Genomic DNA, 12,678 nt, shown 5'->3' with positions numbered 1-12,678 from the left:
TATTTTTGCCGTAACTGCCTACAGGTAAACACAAAGCCAATGTCTTGATCTTCCAGATCAAGTTGGAAAAACCAAATCACTGTGTATAAGGTGGCTATAGGTATCTACCTTATAGGTAGAAAAAAAACTCATATTTAATCCTGGATGCCTGCAGTCTTATAGGTTTTATGGATAATTTATCATATTCACTGAGTAAAAACCTGGAAAATGGAAATATACAATAGACCAGGGCAGCCATGGATGAAAACCAGATGAGGCAGCAACCCCTCAGGAACAGGAGTGCATATCGGTAACATATTTCATGATGACCCCTTAGACTATTGAAATATTAATAAATTAAGGGGTTATGGTGTGTTTTTTTTTTACAGAAATTCTAATTGCAAAAAAAAACAATGAATTGTGTAAGTGTAAAAAAATATTAGGAAAACAGAAAAGACTGAGACAGCTATCTTTTATAAAAGGTACTACGGGGTCTTTTATCCACTTTATTGAGATTAAGAGGTAGACTGTCAATAATATATACTCATATTCTAATTTAGTATACCAGTGTTTTTAAAAGTCACAGTTTTGGTTTGACCAGTAATCTTAGGTATTTCTATGTGCAGCAAGTAAATTATGCAAATGAACCAAATTTGTATTTGAAATAATGGCACTCTAAAATGAATATTTGTGTTAAGCAAAAAATGTTCTGGTGTTTGCCAAAGATGGCACAATTGTGAAATTTTCCCTCATGTGCAACATATGAACCTTTGTTGATGTTGCCACACTTTACAGTTGTCTCATGTCTCCCACACCTCAATTTTACTTCACTTTTACAAACTAATTACTTCACTCGGGGGAAAAAGTTCATTCTGTGATGTCCTTTCTAGTTTTAACTGCTATCACAAGAGTGCACAAACCTTGGAGTCATTAGTATCATTTCTTGATCGTCTGTGAGGCTGATTAACAGTGTGACCGTTGGAAAGGCATTCTGCTGGACAAAGCTTTTTGTCTTGTGTCCTCTCGAGCTCTTCGTTGAGGGCTTGGACCTGCACCTTGACCTTGACCATCTCCCTGTTCTTCTGCTCCAGAGCTATCCTGGAACCCTCGAGTTCTTCTCCCAGATTAACAAGCTGCTGCTGCTTCAACATCCTCTCCTCCTCCAGGTGGAAAATCCTCTGTTTCAGGCACGCTGCAATCCTGTTTGCCTCCTGCAGCTGTAATGAGTGAATACTTAAGGTCTTTGAATTACAAGTCTCAAGTAATTGCCTTTTCAGGAGGGACATTGTAATTTTACTAAATAGGGTTGAAAGCTTCTGTATGTAGTCTGTCAATATTGTAAACAGGTGGGGAGAGACATTTGAAATGGAAGATCTAAGGTAATTTAGAAGTAGTGCAACAGCTTTTGTATAAATCTTACTTTGGAAATTCAAAGTCTTTAGAAGTCTAAGGGACTTGAAAACAAACAGGCATGATTTGTGTTTAATTTACAACTGTTCAGGATTTATGGGTGATGGTCTTTTCTGCAAATTGTTTAACTTTTGATCTAGCTGTTAGGTAGCATACATTTTTATGAAAGGCAAAGAAAATAAACTAAATGAGAATGTGGGTGCCCAGATTTTAGCCATCTTTAGGGCATTATCTGTTTTCTATGATCCTAATAAAAAGTGATTAATACGGCATTGGAACAAATTCTAGCAATGTTTTTAATAGTCATGCAAAATAGTGCATGATGTCATTCATGCTATAGAAAAGCATCCTCAAGCACATTTAACTTACTTGGATCATCAGTTCACGTGATGAATATCTGAGCTCCTCCAATTGCTCCACTTTGGTCTTGCATTCGGTCAGAACGCCAATTAGGGAGCTGTTGGACATTTCCATTTCCAGTTCTCTGATCCTGTGTGCATGGCTCTCAGATTTCCTTTTCTCTGTGCACAGCTCGATCTCCAGTTCTCTTATTCTCATTTTGGAATCCTTCACCTTATTGCACAGTCTGTTATTTTCACTCTGGTAAGATTCGTGCTTCAATTCAGGGTCCTGCAGCTCCTGAATAGAAGGCTCTGGAGGACTTAGTCGATCTCCTTTACATTCCATGACACCATCTCTGTCATCTTTGCCACATTGCTCTGTTGACTGGTGGTGCTCTTTCAGTTCCTGTTGAATTTCTCTTTCGTCAGATGCACATGAAGACACTCGCTCCCACCTGTCGTCTGCCAGCACAAGAGCCTTGTGTGATTCCTTCTGGTGATGCTCACCATTAGGAGTGACCTGCAACAAATCTTTTCCTGCCGGGCCCAGAGGCTCATTTTCGTCACACATGATTGTAGACTCCAAGGTCTCCTCAAAGACTGATTGCCCTATGAGGACAGCTCCAGGATTTGATCCAGCTTGTACCTCACACCTTTCCTTCTCAGATTGTAGTGGGAAGCCATCATCAGTGTCCTGCTGTTTGATTTTAACAGCCCCGTCTCCAGGGCTCCTCTCTAGTTCAGACACTTGTTCTTCCCTTACATCCATCTCATCCAATTCTTTTATAGACTCCAGCGGAGACGCATGGTAAATCAGGTTACTCAGGCTGTCCTGTGGATGAGATGCTGCCAGCAGACTTGCATGAGATTGGTCTTCATTTTCAAAAGGGACCTCTTGTCCCACTTTGTCTGTTCTCACCCAAGGCTTCTCTATGTCCCTGGTTAGAGATCTAACAGAGCCAGTGCTGTGGCTCTCCCCAGTCTCATCTTTACCATTCTCATTTTTACTGTCTTCGTTCCTGACCTGCGTGCAGTGCTCCTCTTGATGCAACTCATCGTGGACTGTTAGTGCCTTGATTGTTATCATCTTGGCAGTCTAGAACCGTTTTAGAAAAACATATTGAGGATGCAGTCTTCTTATCAAATTATTTTTTATAGATTCATATGCTAAACTTAATATTCTAATATAGTTTGAGCTTTTTATCATAGCAATGCATTGTGTGCATACTTGGAAATTCAAACATGAAGGTCTTAGACCTAAACATAAGTTGTTTTTTTTCGTTCTACAATAAAACTTGACCCTTGCTTATTGCAGTAGTGTGAAGACTACTGTGTAGCACGCACATACATACAGCAAGACCAGCTAATTTCTACAAAAGCTTGAGTCCAAAACTAAAACAGTAATGGTCAAGATTTGGCGTAGACATCATTGCTTTGTCTTGTTGTTCATCCACATGCAGCAGCAGATTTAGTCAATTTTATTGCGAAATGAAGATAAGGCCACAGAACGTTCTTACCTCCAGTTAGCAGGGCACTTCCAGGTTCTGACGGTTCTCGCAAGTCCCTCAGATCCTGTAAGTCTCTTTTCTGTGACTCTTTTTTCAGCTGCTCAGGTCTCTTGTATCTTCAGTGACGAAAGCATTGCCTTTGTTGATGGAGACCAGGTGATCGGGGATCCAGTTACATTGTCTGAGCTCAGCAGCAGTGAGCGTTTCACTGGAAGCACCAAACCCATTTCATACTTCAGCTTTTCTCCATCTGTGACAAAAATCACCATGACTGGCAGCTACATCTTCTAAAAACATCATATTTATCTGCATAAAAAGATTCAGGTTTCTGATGTAGCCTACATATATTCTAGCTACTAATGAGAAAACACCATTTTAAAAACCCAATTCACTTATGAACTCACAATGTAATCAAGTATTTCTGCAATCTATATAAATCTATAACACAACAGTAAACAGTGTATTCAGATTTCTGATGACTGAAGACTGCGTAATTATCAAAACTACGAAAGTCTTTAAAGAGAACAAAGCATGAACAGGTGAGAGAAACCAGAGCCGCGAATTGACTAATACTTTGTGAAGCCCGTTTCTCAACTTCTTTATCTGTGGAATTTATGTAAAATATTGATCGGAATCTTTTACCGTTATCAAAAGATACAAACTTTAAAACTGGCAAACACCAAACTGTAGCAGGATTATTAAATGGAACCTAACAAAACATATTATAATGCTTTCTCAATGTAAAGAATACTGCATAAGAACAAATACCTCTACTCAGGTCAAAATTTATTGATTCGAATTGATGTATTTCCAGGTTATGGTATGTTAATAGTGTTAAAAAAGTTAATTAATTGCTACATATAGGTTACTGTCCATTTTATTTAACAATGAAAAGAACAGTACAATCGCTAAGCACCAGTGAGACCTCTATATTGGTTATACTTCAAGGACCTGTAGAGTATTCATTTCATGACATTAAAGCAATAGCAGTTATAGAGCTTTGCCTCCCAGATCTAAGTCGTCACTGAAGAAAGAATTAGCTATTATTTATGGAAAAACCATGTCTCAGTCCAAAAAAAGTGACCAAGTGGCGGATCAAAAATACTCAGGAAAACATGAATTCTCAGGAAACAGTTCAGATGCCTTAAATATTGGCTATAGCAGAGCACATTCTTTTTTTAGGTTAGCTATATTTACACTACGGGTCACCAGAAAGAACTGCAGCACTGAAACTGATCTGAACAACTGAACGAGATGGAAACCTCGGGCTCTTGCAAATTTAGCACAACCACTAACTCTCTAGTGAAAGCGGATTTACCGATTTGTTTCCACCATTAATTTGAAACATCTTTTTCTGTGCACCTGGGGAATTCCTTTTCATCAAAAATTAATCTGATGCTCTCGTCAGCAATACCAGCTGGTTTTCAAGCAACTTTCATTTAATTCATATACAGAAAATTCCCTTACTGCACAATAAATGAAAAACAGCAGTTTAGGTTGAATTACAAATATGTTGCATATTAGTATTCCAGGAAGCACGTGTAGTAATTTAATGTATTCAGGCGATAAAAAGCACCCAGGAAGCCTAAAAGGTGAATCAATATTAAGATTAGTGGAAAAAAAAACAACTCAAGATGTTTATATCCTTATTTAGCACTAAGGTTCACCAATTTCAGGGTTTAAGGACAAGGGCCTTAAAACAGCTCTTTCAACTGGTTTCTGCTCGGCTTGTTGTTCAGAACCTCAGCATACAAACTCCAGTTGTAAATTTGGAGCTAATCCATGTCTTTCAGCCTACTCAGTGAAACTGTTCTAAAATGCAGATGATGTGTATCTGTTAGATCAATAGTCTGTTAAGAAGTGGGAATCTGAAAAACAAACACGTAGGTGTATTCATTGAAGATTTGTGGTTGCGTGTTACCCAAATGTCAGGTTTAAAAACATGTTCATTTTTTTAAAAGCAGCCTTTCTTTTTTTTGAAAAGAAATCATAAGAATACAATAAAAAGGTGAGCTTACAGTTCAGATCATATTCATTTAGAAGAACGTCATAAATAACCTTGGTGCTTGTGTGGTCTTACCAGCTTAGGAGAAATATCAACAGCAGAAGAAAAGTTAATAAAGTCATCAAGAAATAAAACTTCAGTCTTTCTCCCCTTCCTCCTCCAGCTTTATTGATAGTTTAAAATTACATTTCTATGTTCTAGGACTTCAGTTGCGTTTACCTTCCGACTTAAAAACCGAGTACAAGCAAATGATTTTTACAGTAGTCTAAGTGATATATTGTACAAAAATAACATTTTGATTTCTGTGAAAACATTCTTCTTACTCGAGTTACTTCAAATTCTGCTTTCAACTGTTCTTGAAGTTTTTTTTTCTCCACTGTGGGTTAAATGACTACTTTGAAAATCTGAGACTAACTTTGACCTAATGTGTCTCCGACGCCGATGCTGTAGCTGCATGCGGCTTGTTCATACAAAACAATTAGAACTGATTTTTTCTTTTAATAATTTGCAGAAATTAAACAGGTTTCTTAACATTTCTTTTCAGTTATCTCCCACTTAGCTGTACTGCTGGTAGGGCCCCGAGACTGATGTATCATGTTGTGTACTGCTTCCGAGGTCAAACACCTTTAGGCCAACATTTTTCCACCCAAAAAATTAAATCATACATGGAAGTACTCAGGCTTCCACGATTTCATTTTCCCCCCTCACTCAGGATCGCTTCGAAGAACCCGGAGAGGGCTTTCCTGACTCGTCTCTTCCCACTCATTAATCCCTATTCACCAGTGGCATGGAAAGGGGGTTCTTTAACAAAGCATTATACATAACACCTCTACCAAACTAAACATAAACATTTTTTTTGTATTAAATGCAGAAAGTCGATTTTGTTCCACCCCTTTCCTCCTTTTACATGTCAAGTAAAGCTCACTGGCCTGGGACTAGCCTCTATCTGCCAACCTTGGGCCAGTGAAGAGGATTCAGAGAAAATAATACAACCATCAATCAGAAAAAGGAGGGGCGACAAAGGAAAAGGATTAAGCTGTGGCCTCGATGGTGCATTCTCTTGCCAGGTGCCCAGACTCGCCACAGCGGTAGCAGTTGACTTCGCTCGTCTTGCTGCAGTTAATGGCAACATGACCGGTTTCACCACACCTTCAAGAAGAAGAAATCACAATTAATTCCAATGCTCCCCTTTCAAGACCAAACACATTCAGCCAATCCTGGGGTCATTCAAGCAAAAAAAAAAAAAAATCAACATCTTAATTTTGTACCTAGGACTGCAAGAGTACCAAGAAGGTCAGTAAAACTTGAGATGACAGCACTGACAAATGACCAGCTAATTTATATACAGCTAATGATGTGTATTTTATGTAAGATGTATCCTGTGTATGATATACCAGGTACTACCACAAGAATAATGAAAAGATCTAATGAGATCTAAGTTGATATCAGGTGAATAGATGTACAGAAATACAAGACAGAGAAGAAAAGATAATGTTGTACACTAGATTTGAATGCAAAACTTTGTTTTAGGATGTTTCAGAACCAAAGCCCCAATTCACTCGATTACAAAAGAAATCTCTTCCTTTTTCATTTTCAGTTCTTTGTGTGCTGCAGGTCAACCTCAAAAATGACACGCACAGCAGTTTTGTACATGTTTTCACAGATTTACTTTTATTGCAAGCTCCTCCTGTGGCATGGGTGGTCTAATGAAAATGCCAAAAGTGCTAATATTTTAACACTTTTTTTTAACATTGTAACCCATATTTCAGACCACTCCCTAGAAATTACAAAAACAAATTGCCGACAATCCTTACAAACCACTTACAAGAGATAACTTTGACTCCTTGACCTTCTGTACTTTTTAAATTCAATACCCACAGTTAAGGTTTGCTACTATGCACAAAATCATAAAGCTCAAAAGAAGAGACTGGGAAATAATGTTGGGAATATCTATTTTATTACACAAACATTCAAAAAGGCTAAAAACATTGTCTGAATATCAATTGTACTTTTCACCACTTCAAAGCCCCTCCTCACAATTCCATGATTACAATGTCAACATGCAGGCAGCACTGGCACAGAAGTCCTTGCAAATGATGGCCCCATTTACCTGTAGCACTTCACTTTGGTGCAGTCTTTCTGAATGTGACCAAACTCTCCACAAGAGTAGCACTTCTGCTCATCTGCGTGATCACAGTCACGGGCCAGATGGCCTGGTTTGCCACAGTTGTAGCAGTGCTGCTCTCTCTCCTTTTTCGGCTCCTTGCAGTCCTTTGCAATATGACCGCCTTTGCCACAGTTGTAGCATGCTGGAAAAGAAGTATGCTCTGATGTGTAATGCCAAAAACCGTCTGAAAACAAAAACATGCTAGATTGATTAAAGATTAAATTGGTGAAAAATGCTTTATGCAATGCATTTTGTAATTCACACATCAGACCAGTTACCAAACATTAATTCTCAAAGATGAAAAACCGTAATAAATACAAATTCCCCAAAGATTTAGCCATTAAAACCCCCTTTTCAAAATGACTACCCCTAAATTCCCTTGATACTTAAAAAGACTAAACATCATCCAGTTAATCTAACATACAATACACATGTGCATACAATATGCCAATTCAAAATGTCTTGAATGCCGTTTTACTCATGTAAAAAGTACATAAGGATTCAACAGAAAAACATTCTTACCATCCTCCTGACGTTCACAGTCCTTGGCAACATGGCCTGGCTCTCCACAGCGATAGCAGATGTCTGAAAGAGAAACAAGTTTTGCATCTAAACCATTCTGCACATTTCAGACATGACTAGTTCTCCCCCGACGTACCACAAAGTGATAAGATGAACTCTAGAAAAAGCACCGAAAACATCACCCATCACTTTTCTTGGTGTTATAAAGAATTATTTAATTCAAAACACCGGGAGGGGGATTTATTATTCTTATGAAGAATGAATCCTTATTCTTAATAACGTCTTAAGAATTATTCATAGGAATTAGATTTTTTTATTGAATGATGTTCCTAATTCAATACCGTTTTACAACAGGTGGAGAAATCCAATCCAGCAACAGGACAGATCATCAAAGCCCGATGGAGAAGAGCAGAGATTTCCCGTTTTCTGACTTCTTAAACCACTGCTCCTTGACCAGAGCCCGCGGAGAGACGCTGCCCGCCCGCTCCGCCCCCTGCGGCGCGGACTTACCTCTCGCCGACGTGAACCCTCCCCGGCCACGGCTCCTGCCCACACGTCCGCGCCCCCCACCGGAGGGGCAGTCACGGGCCCAGTGGCCGTTGCGGCCGCACTTGAAGCACTCGCTGCTGCTCATTTCCACTGTCTGTGAGCACACTGCCGAGAAAAGACACGGGCCGAGGGGGGCCCTTTCAGAAGTGCCCGCTGAATCGCTCGGACCACCCCCACCCCAAGGCCTGTAACCCAGCAGGAAGCGGGCTCCCAAAAGACCTTCGGACCACAACCTGTTCACCTCTTCGTTGAATAAACTCCCAAAGCCCCAAACAACAACAACAACAACAACAACAACAACGACGAGGGAATTCCTACATGAAAGGAAGGTTACTTTCCAAAATGAGCCACCAGCTACTTTTCACATCAGGCTGAACTGTCCCAAACCGAAAGGGACTGGGTTTCCTAAATTGGCAGGCGATAATGAACTGAGCGCTTCATAAGTGAATGAGGACAGACCTCTGAAGAGATTTACTACATGATGACAGTGCCAACGATGGCGTTTGGGCATGTAGGAACTCTAGGTATCTTTTCCACACTGAATTCTTTAATTGAATGAGAAACATCAAGGGGGTTGCTCCCAAGATGTTAAGGTTTTTAATTCTACTTGAGATCGAACCCGACAGTTACCCGTGTGCGCAAACAGAGAACAAAGTACCTCAACTCCTGCAAACTGGTCCCCCATCACACTAAATGCTTTACACAAATTATCACAAGACCGAGCTTCTACACTAACTCAACTAGGTTCTTTAACCACAGAATTTCAAAACCTCAATTTTAATCAATTTTCCATTAAAAGTTATATTAACGACTCCTGCTAATACCCCCTTTTTAAGTTTCATTCATGTCAGTTGAGTGTGATCAGTTCAAATCGAAACCTGTGGTAGAAGTGGCACTTATGACGAATTCAAATGCCATGATCTACTATTTAGAGCCACGAAGATGATGAATTCTATGGCCATTATAATACTTCGTTTAAGTCCGTTTACTTAAGGAAAATACTACTTTTTTTCGAACAAATATAACGTCGAGGGAGGAACGCTAGCTTGCTTTAAGATTCTCGGAGACTAGAACGGTATGTCGGATAAGGTTATGAAATCCTTTAAAAGACGGAAAATGTCAATATATTCTGTTAACCCCTGCTAACTTAACCTCCTTTACCAATGGTCGACGAGCGATTAAAGGAAAAGTTAAAAGCAATAACCGTGTCAGTTAACACCGAAGCACGTTGAACGTCCCTAAGAAAACGAGGCTCGGGAGGCCAGATTCTGACTCACGGTTCAGAAATCCAATCGATTGGCCGATTTCGTTACAAAAAATACCGGCGATATAAGAAGCCCCTTTGAGCTTAGTCGTTTTATCTTAATCCTTTCGCGGTGGGCCTTTTGTAAACGCTTCTGAAACACATCCAGAAGCAACTTTAATCTATTTTACGTGACCTGTAACATTCCAAGGATTAAGGAAAAGCGGTCACTCGTCCTCGTTTTCCAGGTTAGAAATAACAATCGGGTATATACATTTAATACATAAAACCATTCCGTCCGTATCTGACACGAAAAAAGCAGGAATCCTAAAAAAAAAAAAACCAACAACAAATGAAAACCTCTTCACTCCTTATATGTAACAAGTTAAAACTAAAACGAAAGAACAGGCCGAAGCGCTGGGCCTACAATTAACAGGAGTGTATGTGAGCCGAGAGGGTAAAAAAAAGAAGCGCTAACGATTTTTTTGGGGACGTTTGAGATGTGATTTACATCGCCGACTACAAAAAAAAAAATACTGGGAGCACGTTTGGAGAGGTTAAAACTCAAGAGAGAGAGGAAAAAAAAAATCAACCGGGCCGTCGAGGCAGCACGCTTCCCGGGAGCGCTGACTAGATCGTTTTCTGTCCCACGTTTCCCAACTTTTTACGTGCTCAGCTCAACCGCACGATCGAGGGGTATTTCCCCCCCCCCCAACCCCAATTCCTGCTCCACCACGGATGGGGGGGGCAATTACTATGTTTTAAGGGGGCGCACGCTTCCCAATACCGTTAACAGAGCAACCCCGGAGCGCCCGCAACAAGAAAACGAGACACATGGTGCCCCCGTTTCGAGATGATGCGCCTCGGCCCCGTCTTCTTCGCTCCCCGCTACCCGTCTCGGCACTTACCGAAAAAACAACTCCGGAGGGGGGGGGGGGCGTCTAAACCGGGGTTTTTATTTTTAAATCCTCCCTCGACTTCACGTTGCCGAGAATCGGCTCGCCGGCTCAAGCAGCACCACACTGGGGGTGGGGGAGACTGCGGCTCCACTCTGCGCGCCGCCCACCCACGCCTGCGGCCCTCATCAGCAGCGCGGCTCAACCTTACGAAGAGGCCCGGGAGGACGCGAAATAACCCCCCACCACCACCACCCCGGAAAACCACGCTTGCACGCCGCCAAATTTAGCACGGCGCCCTCTCTACCCCCGAGCCGCCTGCGGACAGATCGGCCTTTTCCTCGCGAAAATACCGTGATCGGTTAAACTCCCGGCAGTTTCCCGCGCCGAGCCTGACGCAGTAGGCCAAAGTGCGCCGTCAGAAATACTTGTTTACCTTTTCCCCCCCGAAAAAGGAAAAAAAAAATATCGCTCCTCGAAACGCTCGGGTATCGGGGCGCCTGCGACCGCTGCTCCCTTCGGATTCCCGGTCGGGAGGGACCTCGGAGGACCGCGGGATGGTGGCACGGACGCCAACAATTGTGTTATTTCGGGAATTATTTCGTCCTTTTAGTGCACTCACCTTCGCTACGTGACTCGCCGCTGTTTATTTTCGGTTCCTCCTCTTCTCCGCTGCGCCACACGCGGTTTGCACACGACTCTCCGGTCCGGGGCCTCCTCTGCACACGGCGCCCGTCTCCCCGCCCCTCGCCAGCCAATGATGTGAGGGCGCCCGGGGACCCCACCTTCGGAAAGCGCCGAATCACCGACAGGCCCCTTTCCCTTCGAAATGCCCTCCTCTTTTCCGCTGTCAGAAAAAAAAAAACCCGAACAGAAAGAATGAATGACCCTTCCCCCCTTCGTACACGCACCCTGTCCCTGGCCTGGGGAATGGTGGCTTGCTTTCTCTTCAGCGTCATAATATAAGAAAGGGAAAAAAATAAATAAAAATAATAACGTGATGGGAGATGGCTAAAGAAATATCTAACACGTTGGACACATGTTGAACGGTCCACACATGATCGTTGAAGGGTGTGTTAAGAGATGCAATAGTAAACGTAGTAAAGTAGTAATAGTAAAACGACCGTGCTGTACTGGGGGACCCCAGTTTAGTCCCTCATCCACTTTCGGTACCTTACTCTATGAATTGGCTTCATTACTCTGCTCTGATCGCTGATGTCATCCAGGTGGATGCTGCACATTGGTGGTGGTGGAGGGGAGTCCCCATTACCTGTAAAGCGCTTTGAGTGGAGTGTCCAGAAAAACGCTATATAAGTGTAAGCAATTATTATTATTATTATTATTATTATTATTATTATTATTACTACTACTGCATACAGCAGGGTGTCCCCTACTGTCACCATAATGGGGAAGGGGTTAGTATCTTATCCCGGCGAAACACTGCCACCTACTGGTCCACCACCATCACTACGGTTTCCCTAAGGTTGCCCATCCCAGAGCTGACCAAGTCTAGAATTGCGTAGCTTTTGACACAAGGTGGTAACACCTTACTTATTATGATTTATAACCAGTGTCTTACAATTCAGGCAGTTTCAAAACCACCAGAGACCACATTGTTAGGACACAGGTTTATAAGATATGCGATTATTAAAAATTGGGATTAAAATGTAGGGAGGCAAGGTGGTGCAGTGCTTAGCATTAACACAGACTCCCACCACTGGGGTCCTGGGTTCAGTTCCTGGGGTGCTATCTACATGGAGTTTGCATGTTCTCCCTGTGTTTACATGGGTTTCCTCCTGGTGCTCCAGTTTCCTGCCACAGTCCAAAGACATACTGGAAGGTTAATTGACTTCTTTAAAACTGGCCCCGTTGTGCGTGTTTGTGCTTGTCTGTGACCTGTGATGCACTGGCGTCCTTGTCCAGCCCGTATCCTGACTTGCTCCCATTGTTTGCCAGGGCAGGCTCCAGCCCCCTGTGACCCTTATTGGATAAGAAGGATAGAAAGTGGATGGATTGATGTAGATGCCAGTTCCAGCTAATCGATAGAAATCCATTAAC

At 41.9% G+C, this 12,678-nt stretch overlaps 2 protein-coding genes across 5 annotated transcripts; both read right to left on the bottom strand.

The window, feature by feature from the left end:
- Positions 1-319: 319 nt before the first annotated feature.
- Positions 320-5,239, bottom strand: LOC148662104 (uncharacterized). Its single transcript, XM_088636855.1, has 3 exons — positions 3,248-5,239; positions 1,759-2,826; positions 320-1,196 (listed from the first exon to the last, which is right to left on the bottom strand). The coding sequence occupies exons 2-3, from the start codon at positions 2,815-2,817 to the stop codon at positions 882-884; spliced, it is 1,374 nt and encodes a 457-aa protein (XP_088492981.1). The 5' UTR covers positions 2,818-2,826; positions 3,248-5,239; the 3' UTR covers positions 320-881.
- Positions 5,240-5,385: 146 nt separating this feature from the next.
- cnbpb (CCHC-type zinc finger, nucleic acid binding protein b) lies at positions 5,386-11,401 on the bottom strand. Of its 4 annotated transcripts, none has more exons than XM_088636856.1 (5): positions 11,243-11,401; positions 8,443-8,586; positions 7,933-7,995; positions 7,354-7,594; positions 5,386-6,392 (listed from the first exon to the last, which is right to left on the bottom strand). In XM_088636856.1, exons 2-5 carry the CDS (start codon positions 8,564-8,566, stop codon positions 6,275-6,277), a joined length of 546 nt encoding a protein of 181 aa, XP_088492982.1. In that variant the 5' UTR covers positions 8,567-8,586; positions 11,243-11,401; the 3' UTR covers positions 5,386-6,274. The 4 variants fall into 4 exon arrangements, with proteins under 4 accessions (XP_088492982.1, XP_088492983.1, XP_088492984.1 ...); XM_088636857.1 differs by having other exon boundaries at positions 7,354-7,552; XM_088636858.1 differs by lacking the exon at positions 11,243-11,401 and adding an exon at positions 11,057-11,225.
- Positions 11,402-12,678: the final 1,277 nt, after the last annotated feature.

Source organism: Lepisosteus platostomus, chromosome 6, assembly GCF_059453375.1.
Source record: "Lepisosteus platostomus isolate fLepPlt1 chromosome 6, fLepPlt1.hap1, whole genome shotgun sequence".
Classification (NCBI taxonomy): domain Eukaryota; kingdom Metazoa; phylum Chordata; class Actinopteri; order Semionotiformes; family Lepisosteidae; genus Lepisosteus; species Lepisosteus platostomus.
The sequence above is the reverse complement of the archived record's forward strand: the minus strand, read 5'-3'. Positions and strand labels throughout refer to the sequence as shown.

Excerpts from the sequence above, each read along its gene's own strand:
- cnbpb (XM_088636856.1), bottom strand. The coding sequence starts at position 8,566 with ATGAGCAGCAGCGAGTGCTTCAAGTGCGGCCGCAACGGCCACTGGGCC. Across the intron at positions 7,595-7,932 it reads CTGTGAACGTCAGGAGGATG|ACGGTTTTTGGCATTACACA; the intron begins GTAAGAATGTTT and ends TTTTGTTTTCAG. Across the intron at positions 6,393-7,353 it reads ACCAAAGTGAAGTGCTACAG|GTGTGGTGAAACCGGTCATG; the intron begins GTAAATGGGGCC and ends TTCTTCTTGAAG.
- LOC148662104 (XM_088636855.1), bottom strand. The coding sequence starts at position 2,817 with ATGATAACAATCAAGGCACTAACAGTCCACGATGAGTTGCATCAAGAG. Across the intron at positions 1,197-1,758 it reads CACGTGAACTGATGATCCAA|CTGCAGGAGGCAAACAGGAT; the intron begins GTAAGTTAAATG and ends CACTCATTACAG.